Source organism: Pezoporus flaviventris, unplaced genomic scaffold (assembly GCF_033815535.1).
Source record: "Pezoporus flaviventris isolate CSIRO_AGI_PZ_B2104156 unplaced genomic scaffold, CSIRO_AGI_Pfla_v1 ptg000040l, whole genome shotgun sequence".
Taxonomy (NCBI): Eukaryota; Metazoa; Chordata; class Aves; order Psittaciformes; family Psittacidae; genus Pezoporus; species Pezoporus flaviventris.
In genome coordinates this window covers 4,002,871-4,021,829 of record NW_026892588.1, presented here as the reverse complement: position 1 = coordinate 4,021,829, position 18,959 = coordinate 4,002,871, and the positions used below count along the sequence as shown (strand labels likewise).

At 39.1% G+C, this 18,959-nt stretch overlaps 1 protein-coding gene across 3 annotated transcripts in view; it reads right to left on the bottom strand.

Moving 5' to 3' along the window:
* Window positions 1-18,959, bottom strand: part of BCAR3 (BCAR3 adaptor protein, NSP family member) — a 91,204-nt gene that overhangs the window by 9,397 nt on the left and 62,848 nt on the right. For 2 of the 3 annotated variants that reach the window (XM_061465490.1, XM_061465488.1), the window contains exons 4-6: window positions 2,613-2,741; window positions 1,033-1,475; window positions 339-439 (exon numbers count right to left, since the gene is read on the bottom strand). In XM_061465490.1, the coding sequence (XP_061321474.1) occupies window positions 339-439; window positions 1,033-1,475; window positions 2,613-2,741 (673 nt within the window). Of the gene's footprint in view, window positions 1-338; window positions 440-1,032; window positions 1,476-2,612; window positions 2,742-12,560; window positions 12,788-18,959 lie in introns of those variants that run through there. The other variant, XM_061465489.1, reaches the window with a different exon arrangement.

Below are 18,959 nucleotides of genomic sequence, written 5' to 3'. Positions count from 1 at the left end.
CAAAATGATATGAGACAAGTCAGTTCTTGTAAAGCACAAGCAAGGAAAGTCATACTGTCAAAAGGATACTAATGCCAACTGTAGCTGTTAGTTTTTTCCTCTGAAAGCCTACTGAGCTGTGTGCCAAGGTACTCAGCTACCTGGTGCACTGTAAGTGAAAACCCTATTCCAGTGACTTAAGGAGCAAGCAATATGCTAACACAGCTTACACTGGCTGTTAAATATATCTGTATATACAGGACTGAGAACACTCAACAATCTCACTTTGGTATGAAGCATAATGGACTACCTGGACACACACAGATTCTAAGTGTGAAACATTTAATTACAGAACATACCTATTAGCAGATAGCTCTCTGACTGGTGAGCCTTCAAAGGGAATCTTTTTTCCAGAACATGATCCAAACAAGCTGGCTGACTACCACTTTTCTCTTTGTTTCTAGGGTAAACAAAAATGCAAACAAAGCCATATCAATATATACATATATATTATATAAACCATATATATCCAACACTTAACACACATACATAATTGCCAGAATATATCAAAAACAGTGCAAGGATCATTAGCTACCCACTTGGGAAGCTTATAAGAATAAAAGGTATTTCATGCTGTTGTGGCAGAAACGAATGGGCTATAATATATGTGACCCTGCAACATTCATGACGGTGTTCCTTGGTGTTGAGATTTTTTTAATGGAACATTTGATTTGGACACTGAAATTAGGATCCATTATCCCACACTTGGCATTTTATTGCAGAAGTCAAACATGGAAAGAAAAGCTTCTCTGGAGCAGCAAGAAGATTTTATTCTAATCCTTTGTTTTATTCTAGTCGAGATTCGCAAAGAACAAGCTGCACTGCTGTTGTGCTTCCAGAGCCTACATTTGCTCTCACTCATTTGCTAAAAAAATCAGCAAACCCTCATACCTAGTTTCCTGTCTAAAATCAGAGTGAAAATTCATATCACCTACAGCCAGAGCTGACAGAGTTACCTCATTTCCCTCCATAAGGACAGCAAAATTAAAGTACCTCAAAAGATTGCCCCTGGGTATGCTGTGCTCCGGGGATTGCATGCTGGATATACCAAGACTCAGCCTTTTTGCAGTTTCTGGTTTTCCTTCAGGGTTACTTGGCTCTTTTTGTCGGACTGGAGTTACACCATACTTTTCCTCTAGACACCTGAGAGGCACAGTCCTGTTGATAGGCTGAAAAATAATTGCTCCACTCTGCTTTGATATTGGTGTGCGATTCCCAACATAGTATCTAACCAAGCCAGGAATGCTGTCGAAGCTTTCCAGTTCAAGCTGATACTGAACACGGCAGTAGGCTTCATTGAGTCTTAGAACTGTTCTGTTGATCTTAAAATGCTGGGAGGTATTTTTCCACTGACACGTAAGAACATAGTTCCCAGGACTGGAAAGAGAATCCCTGATCAGAAAGTCTCCATCTCTCTGAACCAGGCCTTCTGCCACCTTTTGAGGAAAAAGGATTTTAGAAGAAGACTTTTAGAATCAGAAAACAAGTAGTCAAACAACACACCACAAAGTATTCTTAAACATCGGATTTCGTTTGGCTGCTCTGGAAGGACAGATAGAGCCAGAAATATAAAGAAAAGCATGAAGTGCAGTAGAAAAATCATGTCTCCAATTCCAAATTTAAGAATCCATCCCACAGCAGAGATCTGGAGGGGTTTCTTTGAAAATGCCCAGCAGCATGACTCACATCTATGTATTTCTTATAGTTTGATAATAGAAAATAAGGCATGAAGAGAAAGCAATGACTCAGGATTTTAGACTTTAAAACATCTGAATAGACAGTCACACTGAGGTTTAGAAGCCTACTTACTACAGGACACCAGAATTGTCTTTTTATTATTGCCTTAAGTGACAGAAGCTTTCATTTTTTTATTCTTCGTGAATACTGACTGCATAGTACTAGGAGGAGTCAGAGCAATCCTGTTTTTCCTGTTCTGAGTTAGTCCTGTCATGTGATAAACTCTGCATCTAACAGTTAATCTTGGGTGCAGCGTATGTGGGTGCTGTGCGGGCTCTCCTTACCGAGGGGAAATGCAGCTTGCAGCTCCGGCCAGAGTCGGGAGCCCCGCAGGGGGAGCTCCAGGCGCTCTGGGAACCGAAACTCCAACGCAGCCACAGCTTTAACACATTTCAAAGATGTTTGTAAGGATTAACATCAAGTTATTGCATAGATTTTGTTGTGGGACTTTTTTCCCCTCCCCCAAATTCCAGGTGCAAGAAAGAAAATACACAAGAACACCTTAGCTTTGGTTAAGAATACTGAACCAAATTAATGTCCGTGTTGCCCGAACAATATGTGGAAATAGTATTCTCATATAAAGCTTAAATTCCATTTCTACCTTTATTCACGCAAATCATGAAATATCTGTGTTATCCACTGTTGTCTGCCCTGAATCTTTTCCCAGCCTCATTTTATTACCAAGCTGTGATAAATACCATAGCTTTCACACAAACAAGCATTATGTTTCTATTAAATTAATGAAGATATCAGAGATGTGTATAGTACTTAAGTACAATTCTGCTTGCCTACAAAAGTTCAAAGCATGTTTGGCAATGCAATGACCACGTACGTACCTGCCAAGGAATACGTCCATGGTACCAAGCATGGCTACGCAAGTCTTCACTACTCAGCTGCAGTTCTTCCTCTAACTCTTTCTTCAGCTTTTCTGGGCTGTTGTCCATAACCTGCCTCTCCCTAGAAAACTGTAATAAAAGATTAAAAGCTACAAGTGTGCCAAGTTTAGTGATTAACATTTTACCTGGGTTCTAACTTCCATCACATGATCTGCACCAGCCACTGGAATGCAGGTGCTGCTTTCAGCAGCCTGGCTTGGCTTCACTCTCTGCGTTTGTAAAATCCAGCATTCGGTGAGATAATGTGTGATTGTTATACACTGCACAGAACAGAGCACAGAGTTCTGTCTGTACATCAGACTAACAGTGACACACCTACAAAGGCTTCCTCTGACTTCCTCTTCCCAACAATAATTCTAACTATACCCACAAAAACAGATCTGAACCAAAATGCTCTGCTCCAATATTCTTCCTCCTACTTAAACTTCCATTTTCAATTCAGATTCTTTCTCCCCCATCCAATTAAGAACATTTCAAATGCATTGAGACAGGCTGGTCATAAATATTTCTGTTGCACTAAATTCAGTTTGACAAAGTAAATTTTCAACCTTAAAGGGCTTACTTTTAATGGTCATTAAATCTGCATGCCCATGATGTTCCCTTCTTAAGGGGAAAAGGTCCTGGTGCCCCATAGCACAAAACACATGAGAACTGCTTAGAGATATCTCCACCACCACTACACAACTACTATAAAATTATCTGGACAGTTCCCAGCTTTGCCTCTTCTTAGGGTACAGCTTCCATGCTGGACCACCCTGGCTCCCAAGTCTTTCTTGTGGATGCAGTGTGGCCAACAAAGTAAAGTGCAGAATCTTCTCTAGAGAGTTGTCATATACTTTCATAAGCTTCCCTCAGTGGAGGGAAGTTCTTTGGACTTCCTTACATCCCCCAAGGGCTGGGGACTCCAGTGCATTCTTACTGGTGCTGAAGAGCTTCCAAAGCCTAAAATACTCAAGAGATTCATTGCAGGATATTCTATATATTGTACTGTATTGAATTCTATGTATTCAATGTAAAATATTCTACAGTGATCAAAGAATCAAAGTATACCCTCTCTCCAAAGAAAGTACAGGGAAGGAGTGAGATGCGAGAGAGAGGCCTCCAGCTGGAGTACAGACTAAAATGCAAGATTTTGCTTCATTGTGTTATGGATTTTATTTTTCCTTTAGCTCTGAACATGAGCCAAAACCCACAGGTTCCCTTCACTGACACACTGATGTAAATATGCAACCCATGCATTATTCAAACATGAACTGGTAATGCTTGCCCACCAATCCTATCCTCTCTATGAGCCTTGCTCTCTATAGCATTTCCTTTTTCATACCGAGCATTCACAACACCTAACCGTGGGAGCAGGTGGCATACATTTAGCACTTGTTTCAACAATCCTCCCTGTGATTTCAAGCAGACTGAATTACAACAGATTACTAGACAGCAGATTTCTGGTGGAATAATGCCAGAAGAGGCATTCTGCTGCCAAGACTATTTAAACATGCTGGGAGCCCAGAAAAATTCTGAGATAAATTCTCCTCTGCTCTCTACTTTTCTCAGAGAAAACTAAGGTTTTTCTTAGACAAACACAAATTAGCATAGTTTAGCAAAGGCAAAAGGTAAAAACCACCTGGTAAAGAATCACTTATCACCTCAGTTCTGCTTGTGTGAACCGCAACAGGGTGGTATGTATCCATACAAATGTGGTTCAAAACAGACAAGCACTTTCAACAAGGAGTAAATCCTTTGTGCTTTTGTACGGTCAAGGTCTTTCACCAACTTCCCCGAGCCTAACCCTAACATCCCCCTCCACCCCACACCTCTGTGACCCATCACACTAACATAGCTAAAGGACTAGCAGCACATACTCGCTGCCTTCATTTCCCAGCTCCAATTGCTAGGTACCAGTTAAAGCTGACCGACACTGATTCCAGGATTAACAGTTACCTATTTTACTACTACATCTTAGAGGATGGTAACAAGTATTACAGCATTTGCATAAACGGTAGGTAGAGTGAAGAACACAAACACTGAGGATAGATTTTTCAAGAGCACCTTTGCCCTGACCACACAAGGAAGTAAATGGCTGGAGAAATTTTATAGTACCCCCTCCAATCTAAATCACAGCATTTGGTTTTAATGGCATACAAATCTCTAACATTCATAGCTGTGTATTTTGTTGATCTTCTGAAAGGAACTGCTACTTTAATTGTAATAAATTGTACTTACATTTTTGAAAGATGCTTTTGACTGAATAGAGATCTTGAAACACAGAAAACTACTGTACAGGTTGTTACCATCATTCCAAAAGCATACCACTGCACCTCAGTGGTAGGCAAAGCTACTGTAAATGGAACAGACTGCAGTACACAAATGAAATACCTGAATTTGCTTAGGAGAGCTAGACTCTTAGTCAACAAAAAGAGCCATACATCTTTGTGCATGGGCCAATTTCATCCATTGTACTGACACAGATTATCTTAAAACCCCAGGATGATCAAGTTACAGATGCACATGAATTATGAATACAGCAGAGAAATCTAGAACTGCTTCTGGTTGTTCAATAGGTTTTTCACTACTCAAATAATGTAATGAGACACATACTGCACTTGAAGTACATCAAGCAACACAACAAGAAAAACATTTAAGGAATCCAAACCAAACAAATGGTTAACATTCATGATTATTGGTGTGTTAAAAATCCTCTCCACCATGGTCTACCACACTGAGCGTACTCTGATTGCCAAAGGTCAGATATCTCCTGAGATGAAGCAAACATGCTTAAATAACCCTTATGCAACTCTGAACTTAGTGGAAGAACTCCTGTGGCTAGCACAAATCCCAAAATACATGGTGGGGGAAGCTGCCTAAGTAAGCAAGTTTAGTAATAGCATGTCTTCCTGGACAATTTTTTGTTGGTTGAGGCCAATTCCTCATATAAACCCTGCCCCTTAAAGGAGAAGTGTTACCAATGATCTGACTGTAATCATATCAGCCTAACCCTTTCTATGCTAAACACTGTACCTGAGGCTCAAGGTCCTGCAAGAATCTCTGTATATGCTCATATCCACGTCATGCAAGTGAACTCTCAAAAATCATTCCTGGCACAGACTCACAAGCATGTTAGTCTGTAAATAAAGAAGAGTGTAAACCTACAACATTAGCTATGGCAATGGGCTTTCTTTTAATAGAAAAGGTGACCTATTCTACACAACATGATGCAGATACTTCAGCCTCATTTCCAAAGAGCACCCAAAAGCTAATGGGCAGTAATGGTATGCTGTAAATTGGCACTAACTTCATAGTGACAAACCTCCATTTACTAGTAAGTCCTCTTTTTTTTTTTTAAGATGCCATCTTGACTCCTATCCAATGACAAAAAGAAACCTGAATTTACAGCTAGATTGCGAAGTGGATGGTAAAAAATGAAAGTAAAAACAGGTCTAGGGCAAAAATTAAAAGACTTCAGTATATTCTGCAGCAAAACATGGTGGAAGCAACACAGGGAAGCTTCCAGTTTAAACTCTTTCAAAAGATTTCCAAATAGTAGCAACCCTGTCAGAGATCCCTGGAATATAAAAGCAAATCACGTCAACAGAACTCTTTCCCAATACAGATGCTTTTCCTGACTTACAAAGAACTCTCCCTAAGTATGTGCTTTCCAGAACTGTTTGTTCACATTTTAGTTGCATTGTTTCCAGTCCTGGTGCTATTTTAAGATATTCCTGCATGCTGAGCTTTTTGTGAACAGGTCTTTAAAAGAAAAATACAAAACTACTGAGCAACAAAGTATTATCAACCTCCAGCAGAAGCCCTCAAACTTACCTACACACCCAATGGAGAACAGAAAGCTAAGAGTTCGGGGTGGGGGGGGGATTTCCAGTCAGTAAATTTAGTGTTTTCAATAAATGTTATGCAGATTTATTATATTTCACACAGGATATCTATTTCAGGGCATTAAACTAAAAGCAGATTTTCCTTACTGATGTAACAAACTACCCTCGATGTCATGTACTATTTTACATTTTTTTTGCAGGCAAATGTTACTCTAGCATACAAAAAAAATAGAAAGTATCAAAGTTTAAGTAAATCTAACACCAAAATATGATCTTAGTTAGGTAAACTTAAACAGGCATTGATCTACCACAATATGCTGTTGTTGTGAAACTTGTGAACACGTTAATGGTAATTTCTCACAATAAACTGTTGTTCGTGTATCCAAGGAGTTACTTTCATTTGATAGATTGGCACCCTTCAAAGGAAACTCACTGTAGCAAGCTCTTGTGTCAACCATCCAGGCTGAATTTCTCACATTACAGTAATTTTTAATTGTGCTGAATAATCTACTGTTTGAGGTTGGTGATAAGCAAAATAAAAGTCCCACAGTTACTTTTGTTGCCTACTGGCAGTGGATTCTTTCCTCAGTTTGTATCTCCAACAACTCCAGTGAAGTACATGTACCAATAGGGCATCAAAACAGCGGAGATGAGAATCACACAGGTTTCTATGGAGGCTTACTTCTACTGTTATTAATTCCTCTCTAAGGTGATTAAGTGGGGATTTTGGTTGGTTGGATTTTCTTGTTGGTTGGTTGTGTTGTTTTTTTTTTTAAACAGCTTGATTTATGAGGAAGAGACTTTTACTTTATGGACACAGCTTGGAAGTGGTCCAAAATCTGTCATGTTAGATCAGCTCCTTCAGTTCTGATAACATGCAATTTCCCATCACATCTCTTCCTATCCTTCTGGCAAAGTACTATGTACTTCAAGGGCAGCCAAGGACTGTTACAGGCACACAACTAAAGGTGGCCACCATTTCCATCCAATCTCTATTATTCCCTGGTGCTTTGCACAGCTCTGCCAGCTGATATTTAAATTGGCGCAACAGGCAGTCCTGGAGCCACCTGAGCTCACACTGCCTTGAAGAATTCAAGAAAAAAAGAAAAAGGAGGTAATTATTAGGGATAGATAAGAACAGCTCTATGAAAACTGAAGCGTGATCTGATTGAGGAAATAAGCCAGTGCCTTTCTTAAACTTACAATAAATGCACTTTATCTACCTAAACCAAGTCTATTACACCTTTCTCCCAAATCTGTCTTTTCTCAAAAACTAGAGGCCTGCTGTTTGCTTAAATACAGCACGAACTCTGAACTACCACTTCCTGAACTTGTAAAATCCCTAGGTCCTACAGAGTCTCCAAATAAATGGAGATGGGTAATAGTTTGTGATTCATTAAAACCTTAAATTTTGCAAGATTTGCATAGCTTTTAGTCAAGTGGATAATTTAACAGCAAGATCAATCAACAGAAAAATATGAAGGAGGTGCTGAGGCAGGGGCAGGAAATACCAAGAGGGAACACAAAGATGTGAAACAAGGAAGAAAGGGATAGATGCACAGACACTGGACACTAAAATCATCTGGAAAAGTAAAAAAGGAATTAAATTTTTCTATTTATTATTATTATTGCTCTAGAGAGCAATCAATTTGTTCACATAGAAAATGAACAATCTCTTGTCAAAGTTCCAATTCTGGATCAAGATATACTTCACTGGCTGCACAGATCCCTTAAGTCTCTAACCCTCCACTCTTGTGATCCTGATCAGAATAACTGACTGGCACTACAAGTATTTTTTTTAAATATAGTCACATCAATTCATAATATGTTTTAATTTTAACAAGTACAACATATTTGATTTCACTTATAACTCCACTCATCAGCCACCAAGACCAACAGACTTGCACCACGCATTTAAACAATACCCATGAGCAAGCAGAGTACATTCTTGTTGGCCTTTACTTTCTCCTGTACACTAAACTAGTATCATTGACCAAGAGCACATGGACAAAGTTATTTTTGATTATTTTTTTTTTTTCCAGAAAGAACTAACAGGGAAAAGGGAATTTCTAAATTTAGGAAACCAATTTCTAATTAACTTGGAAATTTTGAACAACTGTGGCAATGTTCTTCACAGGTACAGTTTTTCTTCATCTTCCAGAGCACACAGAGTTCACACAGGACTGTAACAAGTGCTATATTAAGTAATGGGAGGTACAAAATGGGTGTTAAAAGTCTCTTTGCATAGAGGACAGCCAGCTTCTGTGGGATTTTAGTTTTCTTTATCACTAATTGTTGTTTGAGACATAGAACATCTATAAAAACTTTCACTATGCCCAAGATACTGGAGAGAAATCTTGAACCACTCCGAGAGATTAATTAACATAGGAGGATAGTAATTTTGAAGCCACAAGATTTCTGTGTGCTTGTTTAGACAACAGGTGACAACTTTTGAGATCACTGATGAAAAGATAACAAATCACCATGAAAACTTCCATCATGACTGTGACAGCTCTTTCAAATCAAATACACTCCATCATGGGCACGTTCTCAGTCTGCCTGACATTCACAGAAAAGCTGCCATTTTTTTTATTAACTAGCGAGATGTTTGGGAGGAGGAAAATAAAGGCTTCTAATACCAACTTCAGCCTAATGTTAGCTGAAGGTGATGGGAACACTTAATTCTAGTGCACTCTGCATCCACTTTCCACTACAACACTACACTGATAACAAACCCTTAACTTTCTAGAGGACCACATCCAGAGCTAGGAGGACAGCCTCATTTCTAGAATACGGATCCTGAGAAATCCCAAGTTTGAGTCAGCCAACTCCTAATCTCCTCACTCAGTGACTCTGGGGATTTTGACTACCAAATCAAAAGGATCTTAGAAGCTGTGTAGTGTTGTGTTTTTTTTTAATCTGAGAAATACCTAAATGAAAGGTATTACCAAGAAGTTAAATGTGTAAGTACCTACTGGGCAACGCTCCCATTCCCACAGAACAGGAATCACTTACAGAGTACCAGTGGTCCTTGTGCTATCTATATATTTAAGATAGACAGTACACTGGGGTGAAAGTTTAATAAACTGTCTAAAATTACCATGGGAAACTGAAAAACAATTACATAATATCAGACTCATTAAACCCCAAACTCAGCAGGAAGGCAACAGGGGATCAAAGTTCAGGGAGCTAGACAAAATTTTACATCATTTTGGTAAGTCAATCTCTGCCTGTCATTTTGGCCCTCCCCAGCACCGCCACATCTAACATCGAAAAGGCAGACCCATAATGCTGGGTGGTGATGACTTATACTCATGTTATCAAATCCAACTGCCTCCACGTACATGCTGAAACTGGATACATGAAGCCTGAGGATGCCAGCAAAACAGATTTAGATCATCACATACTGAAGAAATATTAATTGAGATCTACTATCTATAAAAAGTATTTGCAATTCATCCAAGATAAAAGATGGCACTTGCAATAAGTAGCTACTTATAAAAGGCTTCTTACGCATGCCACATTCATAGCATTAGTACATTACTCAGTAATGAGCTAGATCAATGTGCTGGAAGTTTTGAAACTTGACAGACCTGATAATTTGAGTGGCTTTCCCCTTTTGCACAGCTTCATCTGAGGGTGAATCATGGCAGAGAGCTAAGAATGAAAATACTTGAACTTCAAGGTCTTCCCTCCAATCATGACAACTATACTAGTTACAACTAAAAGACCCTGTCTTCTGGCTAAGTTAACTTTATAAATTTAGACCTCTTCATTTTTTAAGTCATCATTTATCACTGATTTGGTCTTAATTCTTCCCAAAAATGCAAAAAATGAAGAACAATATTTTGTCTTGGACGTGGCATTAAGTCATAATTCAGAATTCTCTCAACTTTTTTTCCTTTTGAATCAAACATGAACCCCTTGTCTTGAAGTTTCCCTTCATTTTTCTCAAATGTAGAAGCTGACCTTAGCTATAAGCAGCTATGAATACCAAATGGGATTGTCAGAAGTACTGATGCATCATGACCGAAGAATGAATAGACCCATGTTCGGATATTCTGCACTGATCATTATATTTTCTATTAAGATGAGAAAACAAACAAAACATCTGTTATTGGGATCCCGATTTCACACACTAAAATTAAATACAGCAAAACGCGAGTATTCAAGTGCTGTACTGTTTCCTGTGTTTTGACAGGACACAAGAAGGCATCTCTGAGCTTGGCCACATACTGTTTCCCATTAAATCAGACAACATAATTACAGCTGAATCCAGCAAGAATCTAAATCTCTCAGGGGTAGCTGAAGACTTCATCAGCTCAGTTATGGATCAATTTGGTATTTCATTACAATTATAATTACTACAAAACCTAAAAATTCATCTCATTTTGCTTGAGGTGCTATGTTTTCATGAATTAAGTAAGAAGCCACCTTAGGTCAGGTGTTCAGACCATCCTAGGCACTTTGACATATATAGAAAGTACATAATTTGGCCCCAAGGTGCAGACCTTACTTGATTTGGCCACTAGCTGTTTGCATACCTACAGCCACTTTCTCTTAAGCAAACGCACCCCCATTTCCTACCATCAGAACATCTTAAAATAGCAGTTCATCAGAGTCAACTAATGCTAAATCTGCATGCTGGAAAGCATGCATTCAAATCTATTTTAAATGCTGCAAATCTCTTTAAATAGAACCTCATTTTTGAAAGAGCTCAGCTGTAATTTGTTTCTACATAAAAGGATTTATTTTTTACCTTCCATACACCAAACACTATTAATGTTTCAGTTTCTCTAGGGACTGTATGTATTAGACTAAATGGAAAGTTGCCATGACAACACCACTGTTATTTTAAGTATTAGAAATTCATGCCAAGTCAAACAAAGGGCATGCATGGTCAAGAACAACAGTTTTATAACTGTTCTGACAGCCAACAATAAAACCCGAGGCAATTTCAAAAGTTTTAGAACAGAAGAGTTAAGCCTTATCTCTACAATCACAATGAAAATGAAAATTAGTTACAGTAACAGAAGAGCAGGTTTAGCTCCATTCTGATGATAACTTCTGACATTTGTCCCAGTGAGAAAAAAAACAGTCTGATCAGGGTCAGTGTGCCCAAAAGACTGAGCCCCACACCCCACTTTCAGAAATGGACAGTTAAAAGTTTAAATCACTGGAGGAGGGAGAAGGGGGGCAGCTCTTCCCCACTTTTAAGTGCCTCCATCAAAGTTAAAAAGCTGACAGGCCAGAAGATAGCAACCTTCACATCCTTCCTCATTGGAAGCACTCCACAAAAATCTATACACATTACACAGTGATTTACAGAGCTGATGCTATGTTATTCAAGGAGTAATTCAAGCATACATCTTCAATAAAAAGATAGCAAAGCTTAGGTGCACCTCACAGATCCTCAGAACTATTTAGGTACCCCACCTACTATTTAGGTACCCCAATTCAATTCCCAATTCACTTAGACAATTCTGTAAGTGTGGCTCAAAATGTTTATAAAGGCTTTTTCTTTGTATTTAGGGCATACAGGGCATTTTTGTATAAAGTGAAAGATGCCCCTGCCTATGGCAGGAAGGTTGGACTAGAGGATCTTTAAAGGCTCCTTCCAACCTAAACCATTCTATGAGTATATAATTGTGTGTATTTTGTAATTTTATAAGTTCAAAAATGTAAGGACAAGTCTAAAATTGTCTTAAGTTCTTAAAACCCCTGAGCTTCTGAGCACAACTTGCTATATTTTCAGCAAGTAGATGAAAAAGTTAGGGAACCAAATGGCCTGACCATTTATAGTCTAAAAACTTGAAGATTTGCTAAAATGCTCTTCAGCAAGTTCCAAACCAGGGCATTTTGCACTCAGTGCCTAAACATACAGTCAGCTTCAGGCTCATAAAACAGAGTTGTTTGAGCTTCGATCTGAAATGAGGTGTTCTTTAGAAAGAAAACACACTGTACCCTACCATCATATAAAAACAAACACTTCTGAACAAAACCTAAAAGCATTACTGACAAGCACACTGTTTATTTAGTGCTATCAAAAAAGGGCACCTACCTTGACTCTGATAATAGACTTACGATGATAAAAGCAGCAAATTGCTGCAATCAGCATTTGAAAAACATTATAATCCTTCGGCATTTTCAGTTCTGCTGCTTGTGGTTCCTCAAGGCTGAAGATAAACAGCCACTATTAGCAGTTTTCAGAGGTATAGCAAGCTTTTTACTAACACCACTGCCTGCTAGAGCTGCTCACCCCCTACTCACATATCAGTCTGCGGCACTTCCACAGCCAAAGCTGATACTATCAACTCGGTGGCTGCTGGCATGCTTGCTTCCAGCATGCCATATAGAGAGTGTCAGAAGCCTCATGTGATCTGTTTCACTCACCAGTGAAATCCTAGCTCTTCTATCTTGGTACCCCCTGCCTCAGAGATGTATTTAAGCCACCAGCTCAAGCCAAACTTTTCTTCTTGAAGAGATACAATACCTGACTGTCTCCCTGTACTGATAAAGGCTTAATCAGTTGCTCCAGCTAAATTGCACAACGTCTCTATCTGCATCATCAACAATATATACACAAAACACACAAAAGGAAAAAAACGAAGAGGAAAACCAGTTGATTACTGTTTGATGACTGTTCCTCTTCATACTCAGATAAGAGTTACACCTTTAGAACTTAGGTTACCAAAGAAAATGATAAATATGTTTATTTTTTATTTGGAAGCCTCTGGCAAGCAGTCCTTGGAAAAAAACAGCACAAAATCAACACTGTCAGCATGAACACTATTAGTGGTGCAACCAAGGTACCTTTAGTATTTAAAGCTAGCAATGGACAGCTTCGGCTTGGTGATAGTCCCATGGGATTGTGCATAATGCTAGAGAAAAAGAACTGCATTCAGGAACACTTCTGATTTGGCAAAGTAAACAAGCACTAAAAATAAAAAGCAACATTTTTATTTATTATTCTATTCTCTTGCACAGTGTAATTCATAGTTTACTGACCATTAAATCACTCAAAGAATCCATCCTACATACCTCAAGGCCCTCATCAATAACAAAGGCAAAAAGCAAATAACTGCTAATTACAATAGCTGTTAGGGACAAGACCTCACCTCTGCAACAGCTCAGTTAACAGCACTGGTGAAAGGAAACAAAATGTACGAGATTGAGGGGTACAAGATAGCCTGTAACAAAAAAAGAGAAGCTTTGAAGAGATCAGTCATTTATAACTGGGATGGTACCAAAAAGTCCAGAAATCACAGATATTTCAGATCTCAGATTAGGAATAAATTAGTCCCAAGGAGTGGTTAAAAGGAAGAGTTACTTGCCTTTTTCATCATTCTATAATTAGGAGTGCACACATATTAAATACTTATTGATGTGTTACTTGGAAGACAATACTTCTCACCTAATAATAGAGCACTTCCTTCCTACATTGACTGAACAATGTGAGTGCCCTCAGTGCTTGCATCAAGCAATGAGACTTGGCACATAAACCAAGAAGTAGCACTGGAATTTACACAAAGATTCTCAATCATCATAAAACCCCACAACTTTCCTAAAAACTGAGGGCTGGAGTGGCTGTCCTGATGGAGTTCAACATGAAGCACTTCACAGTAGCATGATGCGGTACTTGTGACAATAGAGAAGACGCAGTACCCTTTATCTATTTCCTAATTTGTCAAATTCTAGATTGCAAATCCAACCGCTATTGTAGTTCACTAGTTAACACACGCATATTTCCCCCAGTCTCAATAGCTTTACGTGTACTTTCATGTCTTACAGAAAGACCTGTTAGTTTTGCAACTTCTTGTATGACTCGTTTACCCAGGGATACACCAGAATTAGAACTGATATAGTTCTCTAGGTCTAGTTTGAACTATATAATTCTTAATATAGTTCCTTCCCCCAAAACAAATAGTACAAACACAGGGGAGGCAAAGAATGAAGTTTTTGCATATGTACGTATGTATGATACATACGTACCTTCCCAAACCTTTTCAACAAGGCTTATACACCCCCTCCAGTCTTTTCCCCACGGAGAGCAAAGGGACATAAGCAGCATATCTTCAACAGATTCCTTGGGTTGTAGGCACAATCTCCCCCTTCAATGGGAATAGCACTGCTCAATCTAGAAAGTAAATTTGTATTCAATGTGGGCATGTCTATTTTTCATCTGAAAGGCTTGTTACTAAGCAGCACTGAAAAAGGTTTAAGTGCTACATCCACAGCTACATGAACAGCAGGGCATAAATTACAAACGGTAATTGCCTGTTCCTTATTTTCTGTCTGCAGTGAAGTAAGTAAAGAATCAAAAATTATGTACACTGTGAGAATGCCAGAAATAATGAACCTTAAAAAATAATACTGTACGATTTCATATAGCAGTTGCTGACACTTTTTGTCAACAGTATTAGCTGGCAGGAAAGAGGGTGCTTTATTTAGATAGTGAATCTCTTTTTTTTTAACAAAGCTAATGGGATTTTTGTTTTATTTAAGGTTAACACAACTTCTGCACATACAGTTCAATAAAGGGATGACATTTTTAGGAGTCAGAAGCAGAGGCTTTGCATGAGTGTGACACAGCAGTATGAAAATTAAGACTACTGAATCTCAAAAAGTACAGGGGAAGCCTCTGGTGATAGTATGCTAGTTCCTGCACTGCTACTTTCAGCCAGCATGACTGAGAACAGCTTTCAGGCTGCTCCAAATTACACTTACATGTAGATAAGAGTTACACTTGTAAATTTTGACTCTGAGAAACAAAGGAGGGTTTAGCCATATTTTCCCTCACCTGTCCTGCAACAATTTGCTGGTACTTTGTGTTCTTAGACTCTACACATGAGAAATAAACCATCTGTTTCTTGCACCTTAGAATATACAATCTTTCTGCTAAGTCAAGTTATTGATGTATTTATAATGCCCTTCAGCACCAACAGCTCAACCATCAGCTTAGTTTCTTTCAAAGATTCTTGCCAAGAACCTTAAAATACTGATAATCCCTTCATCTGTTTCTAAGAATAGCTGGCTATAGCAGTTTTTATAAGTATGCTTATTCTGAAAGGATTTCTAAGTTCATAGAATTCAAGGCCCCTTGAGTTTAAGGATGCTTGATCGTATATTCTATGTTGAGCTCCTAATAGTCCATCAGGAAGAGAAATTAAGGTGTCTCTGCTGACCCCCTCTGTGTTATTACAAAGCCTCTAGATTTATTCAGGGTGTTTTCACAGTCTGGTTTAAATTACGCTCACCTAGCACTGCATACTGGGACTGTTTTCCTGACACAGCTAAACTCTGCCCAGTTCCACTCACAGCACGTTGTACAGGCAGGAGTCTGAAGCCTTCATAGTGGTTAGTGTGAACCTGCCCTGGGGGAATCCTCTTAGGCTGCTATAATTGTACAGGTTAAATAAAACACAGTGTAGGAATAATTGCTCTAGGAGGGTTTGGTTTCTTTTTCTCTAATCACAAGAATATGCCTTCAAACTTTCAAGTGGCTTTAGTAAAGCAATCAAACTCCATAAAAACACTTGAAAACTCACAAGCAGTTAGATCTACAAGAAATTATTTTGAACCAAATACCACCCACGTTCGTGAAAGTGCTTATAATTCACACACAGGGTTTGTGATTTCATTTTCCAGAGAAGTAACTTTGGACTAAATTAGATGAGGGAACAGGTGGCTTACCACTGCTACGAATCATTAATGATTTAAATCAGCCTAACAATATTCAGTGAAATACACGTAATGCTTTAGATTTCTCTCCACTAAATGAAAGTAACCAGAAAGCCAGCTGTAAATGCAGAAGGCATGGTGTACTGTACAAGGGTCAACCGCATACATCCGATATGATACACCATGCAGCCAAGCCAGAGCACACAGCTCACTGTGGACTGAAGATATCATACAGAATACAGATAAGTCCTTATTACACAGTGCATATGCATATACATGTTGTGAGTGCCTACGGCTATAAAATGGTACATGTAAGGTTGCAACAAAGTACAATATAAATAAAATTTGAAAGAAAAAAGTAACCCAAAGAAAATCAAAGCATTCAAATCTTCAGATTGAAACATTCTTCATTTAATACATAAGGCTTTTCTCTATAACTAGGTATTTCTTCTTTTTAATGTAAGAAAAAGTCAGGAAACAGGGGACAACTGCTAAATAATTTGTCCATGGAAACATCTTCACAATGCCCATTAACATTAAGTTTTAGTACTTAAGCCCTTCAGACACGGTCCATAACCTCTAACAAAGTTCTGTGGGGGGTGCCTCCAAGTACAAGCAGTGCCTAACTGCTTGTTGGGCACTACAAACAAGCCAACTGTTTGTTTACAGCTGAACACTTTTTAAAGTGTAGAATAAGTGAAAGGAAGAGGATGACAATATTGTCAGCAAGTGTAGCTTACTTTCATCTGTCCCTAACTCAACTGTCTAAAGTCTCACCACCTGGCTCATGTCCTACCATACCTGTGTGAATTCTTTCTGACTCTTTCATGTTCTCTTCTATAATCTCACTTCCTGCACACTGTTGCTGCAGCTTCTGAGCATAAATCAATAGAGACGGCAGCAACTGTAATTACATTTGTTTGCAGTGCACAGGCGTGGTATGGAAGAGGTCAGCATAATTTCTTCCTCCTATCGCAGTTCCATGAGGCAAAGTCAGAAATATGCTGCAGTTGTACAGGAATAGTGAGAAACCAGAATTTGCATCTATTTAGCCTTCAACGCTGCTTGAATAAATACCTTTGAAAATTTCACTCATATAAAACCCAGACTGGCAGGTATAAGAATAAAGTGGCCAACCAGCTTACAAGCTGCCTACTAGGTCCTAATTTGTACTTTAAGACACCCAACTACCTTTGGAAAAATCTGATTTTTTATAACTAGACATACAACCTTTAAAGTCATCTGGCAATAGGCACAGTTTTCCTACTACTTATCTCCCTGTCAAGAAGCCATCAGCAGGTAGAACTGATCCCTACCAAAAACTAGTCTTCATTTTCTTGAGCTCCATCTACTGTCTGCCAACCCATGTACAAACAAAGGAATTTTGTAATGCTTCACCTGTCTTTCCTTAAATTTATTCCTTGGATTGAGGGAATGGGGGAAGGGAAGAAAGAAAATATGAAAAGGCATGAAATTCCTTTTGTTCAGAATTAGTTCACAATTTATGGTTATATTTTCTTCTCTTCCTGCTGGCTAAGATGTCATTAGTCTAACTTTAGCTTTGCTGGAGAGCATAAAAGAGCTCTTCTTGCATATAAAAAGATGCCATTAAAACAACTGCTAACTTCAGAGTTCTGTTTTTGAAAGCTTCCCCAGTCCTGTCAACAAAGTGCTTGTTTGTCTGAGATTTATACCAATTCCAAATATAATTCAAACATTAACAAATTCCATAACTTCACTAGGATTAAGTGGACACATTTCAAAATCAGCTATTTATCTAAAACTCCTGAATATCCAAAAATACTTCCTTTTTATACAAAGGGATATTTTGGATGTTTAGCACTCAAAAATAAAACTCAGAAGTCACTTGGGCTCTGTCAGAGCTCAGTTTTTCAAAAGCCTTTATAAGGGGCTTGTCTCCCTCCCACATTTTTGCACAATACACTCAGATGAAGCAAAAGCAGCAAGCTCACCTCAGCTCATATACCTCCTTTTCAAAAGGGAGTTAACAGAAGGATTTGAAGGCACAGAGGTATTCTACATAGCCAACATAGCATTATACTCCCTCATTTGTGCAGATGCTTAGCTCCTAATAGTATCCAACATACAAAAACTCAAAGCTTTCTCCTCTATTGATGGCATCCCAACTGAAATGTACTAATACTCCTTCTCCTGCCCTCTCCACAGGGCAAACTACAGAATCAAGTAGGTTGGAAAAGACCTTTAAGATCATCCAGTCCAACCATTACTCCAGCACTGCCACTAACCCATAGCCCTGAGGCCTAGTCTCCACGGTGTGTGAACACTTGCAGGGATGGTGACTGCAGCCCTGCCCTGGGCAGCCTGTTCCAACGTCTGAGCACCCTCTGGGGAAGGAATTGCTCCTCAGCTCCATCTAAACCTGCCTTGGTGCAGCTTGAGGCCATTTCCTCTTGTCCTATCACTTGTTTCTTGGGGATAGACCAGCCACCCCTTCTCTCTTGCAGTTACCTCCCAACATCTACCTTGAAGAAAAAGGACAACCAGCTCCACCCAGCTCTGCAGCCTCATGTGTGAACAAACTCTCCTTCCAGCTCCACCAACACGGGAGCCTCAGCACCATCGTGGCCATCACTGAGTCCCACCAACAAAGCAAGAGCTGGAAACAAGAGGCTCTTCCCATTCCAGTCTCAGCCACCCCCTCAAGCTTTGTGTACACAAACACATACCCCAACACCCCAAATTAAGCAGTGCTTTGGTAAAAAGCAGGCAGGGCTCCTTGGTGCATCCCTGCCATGCC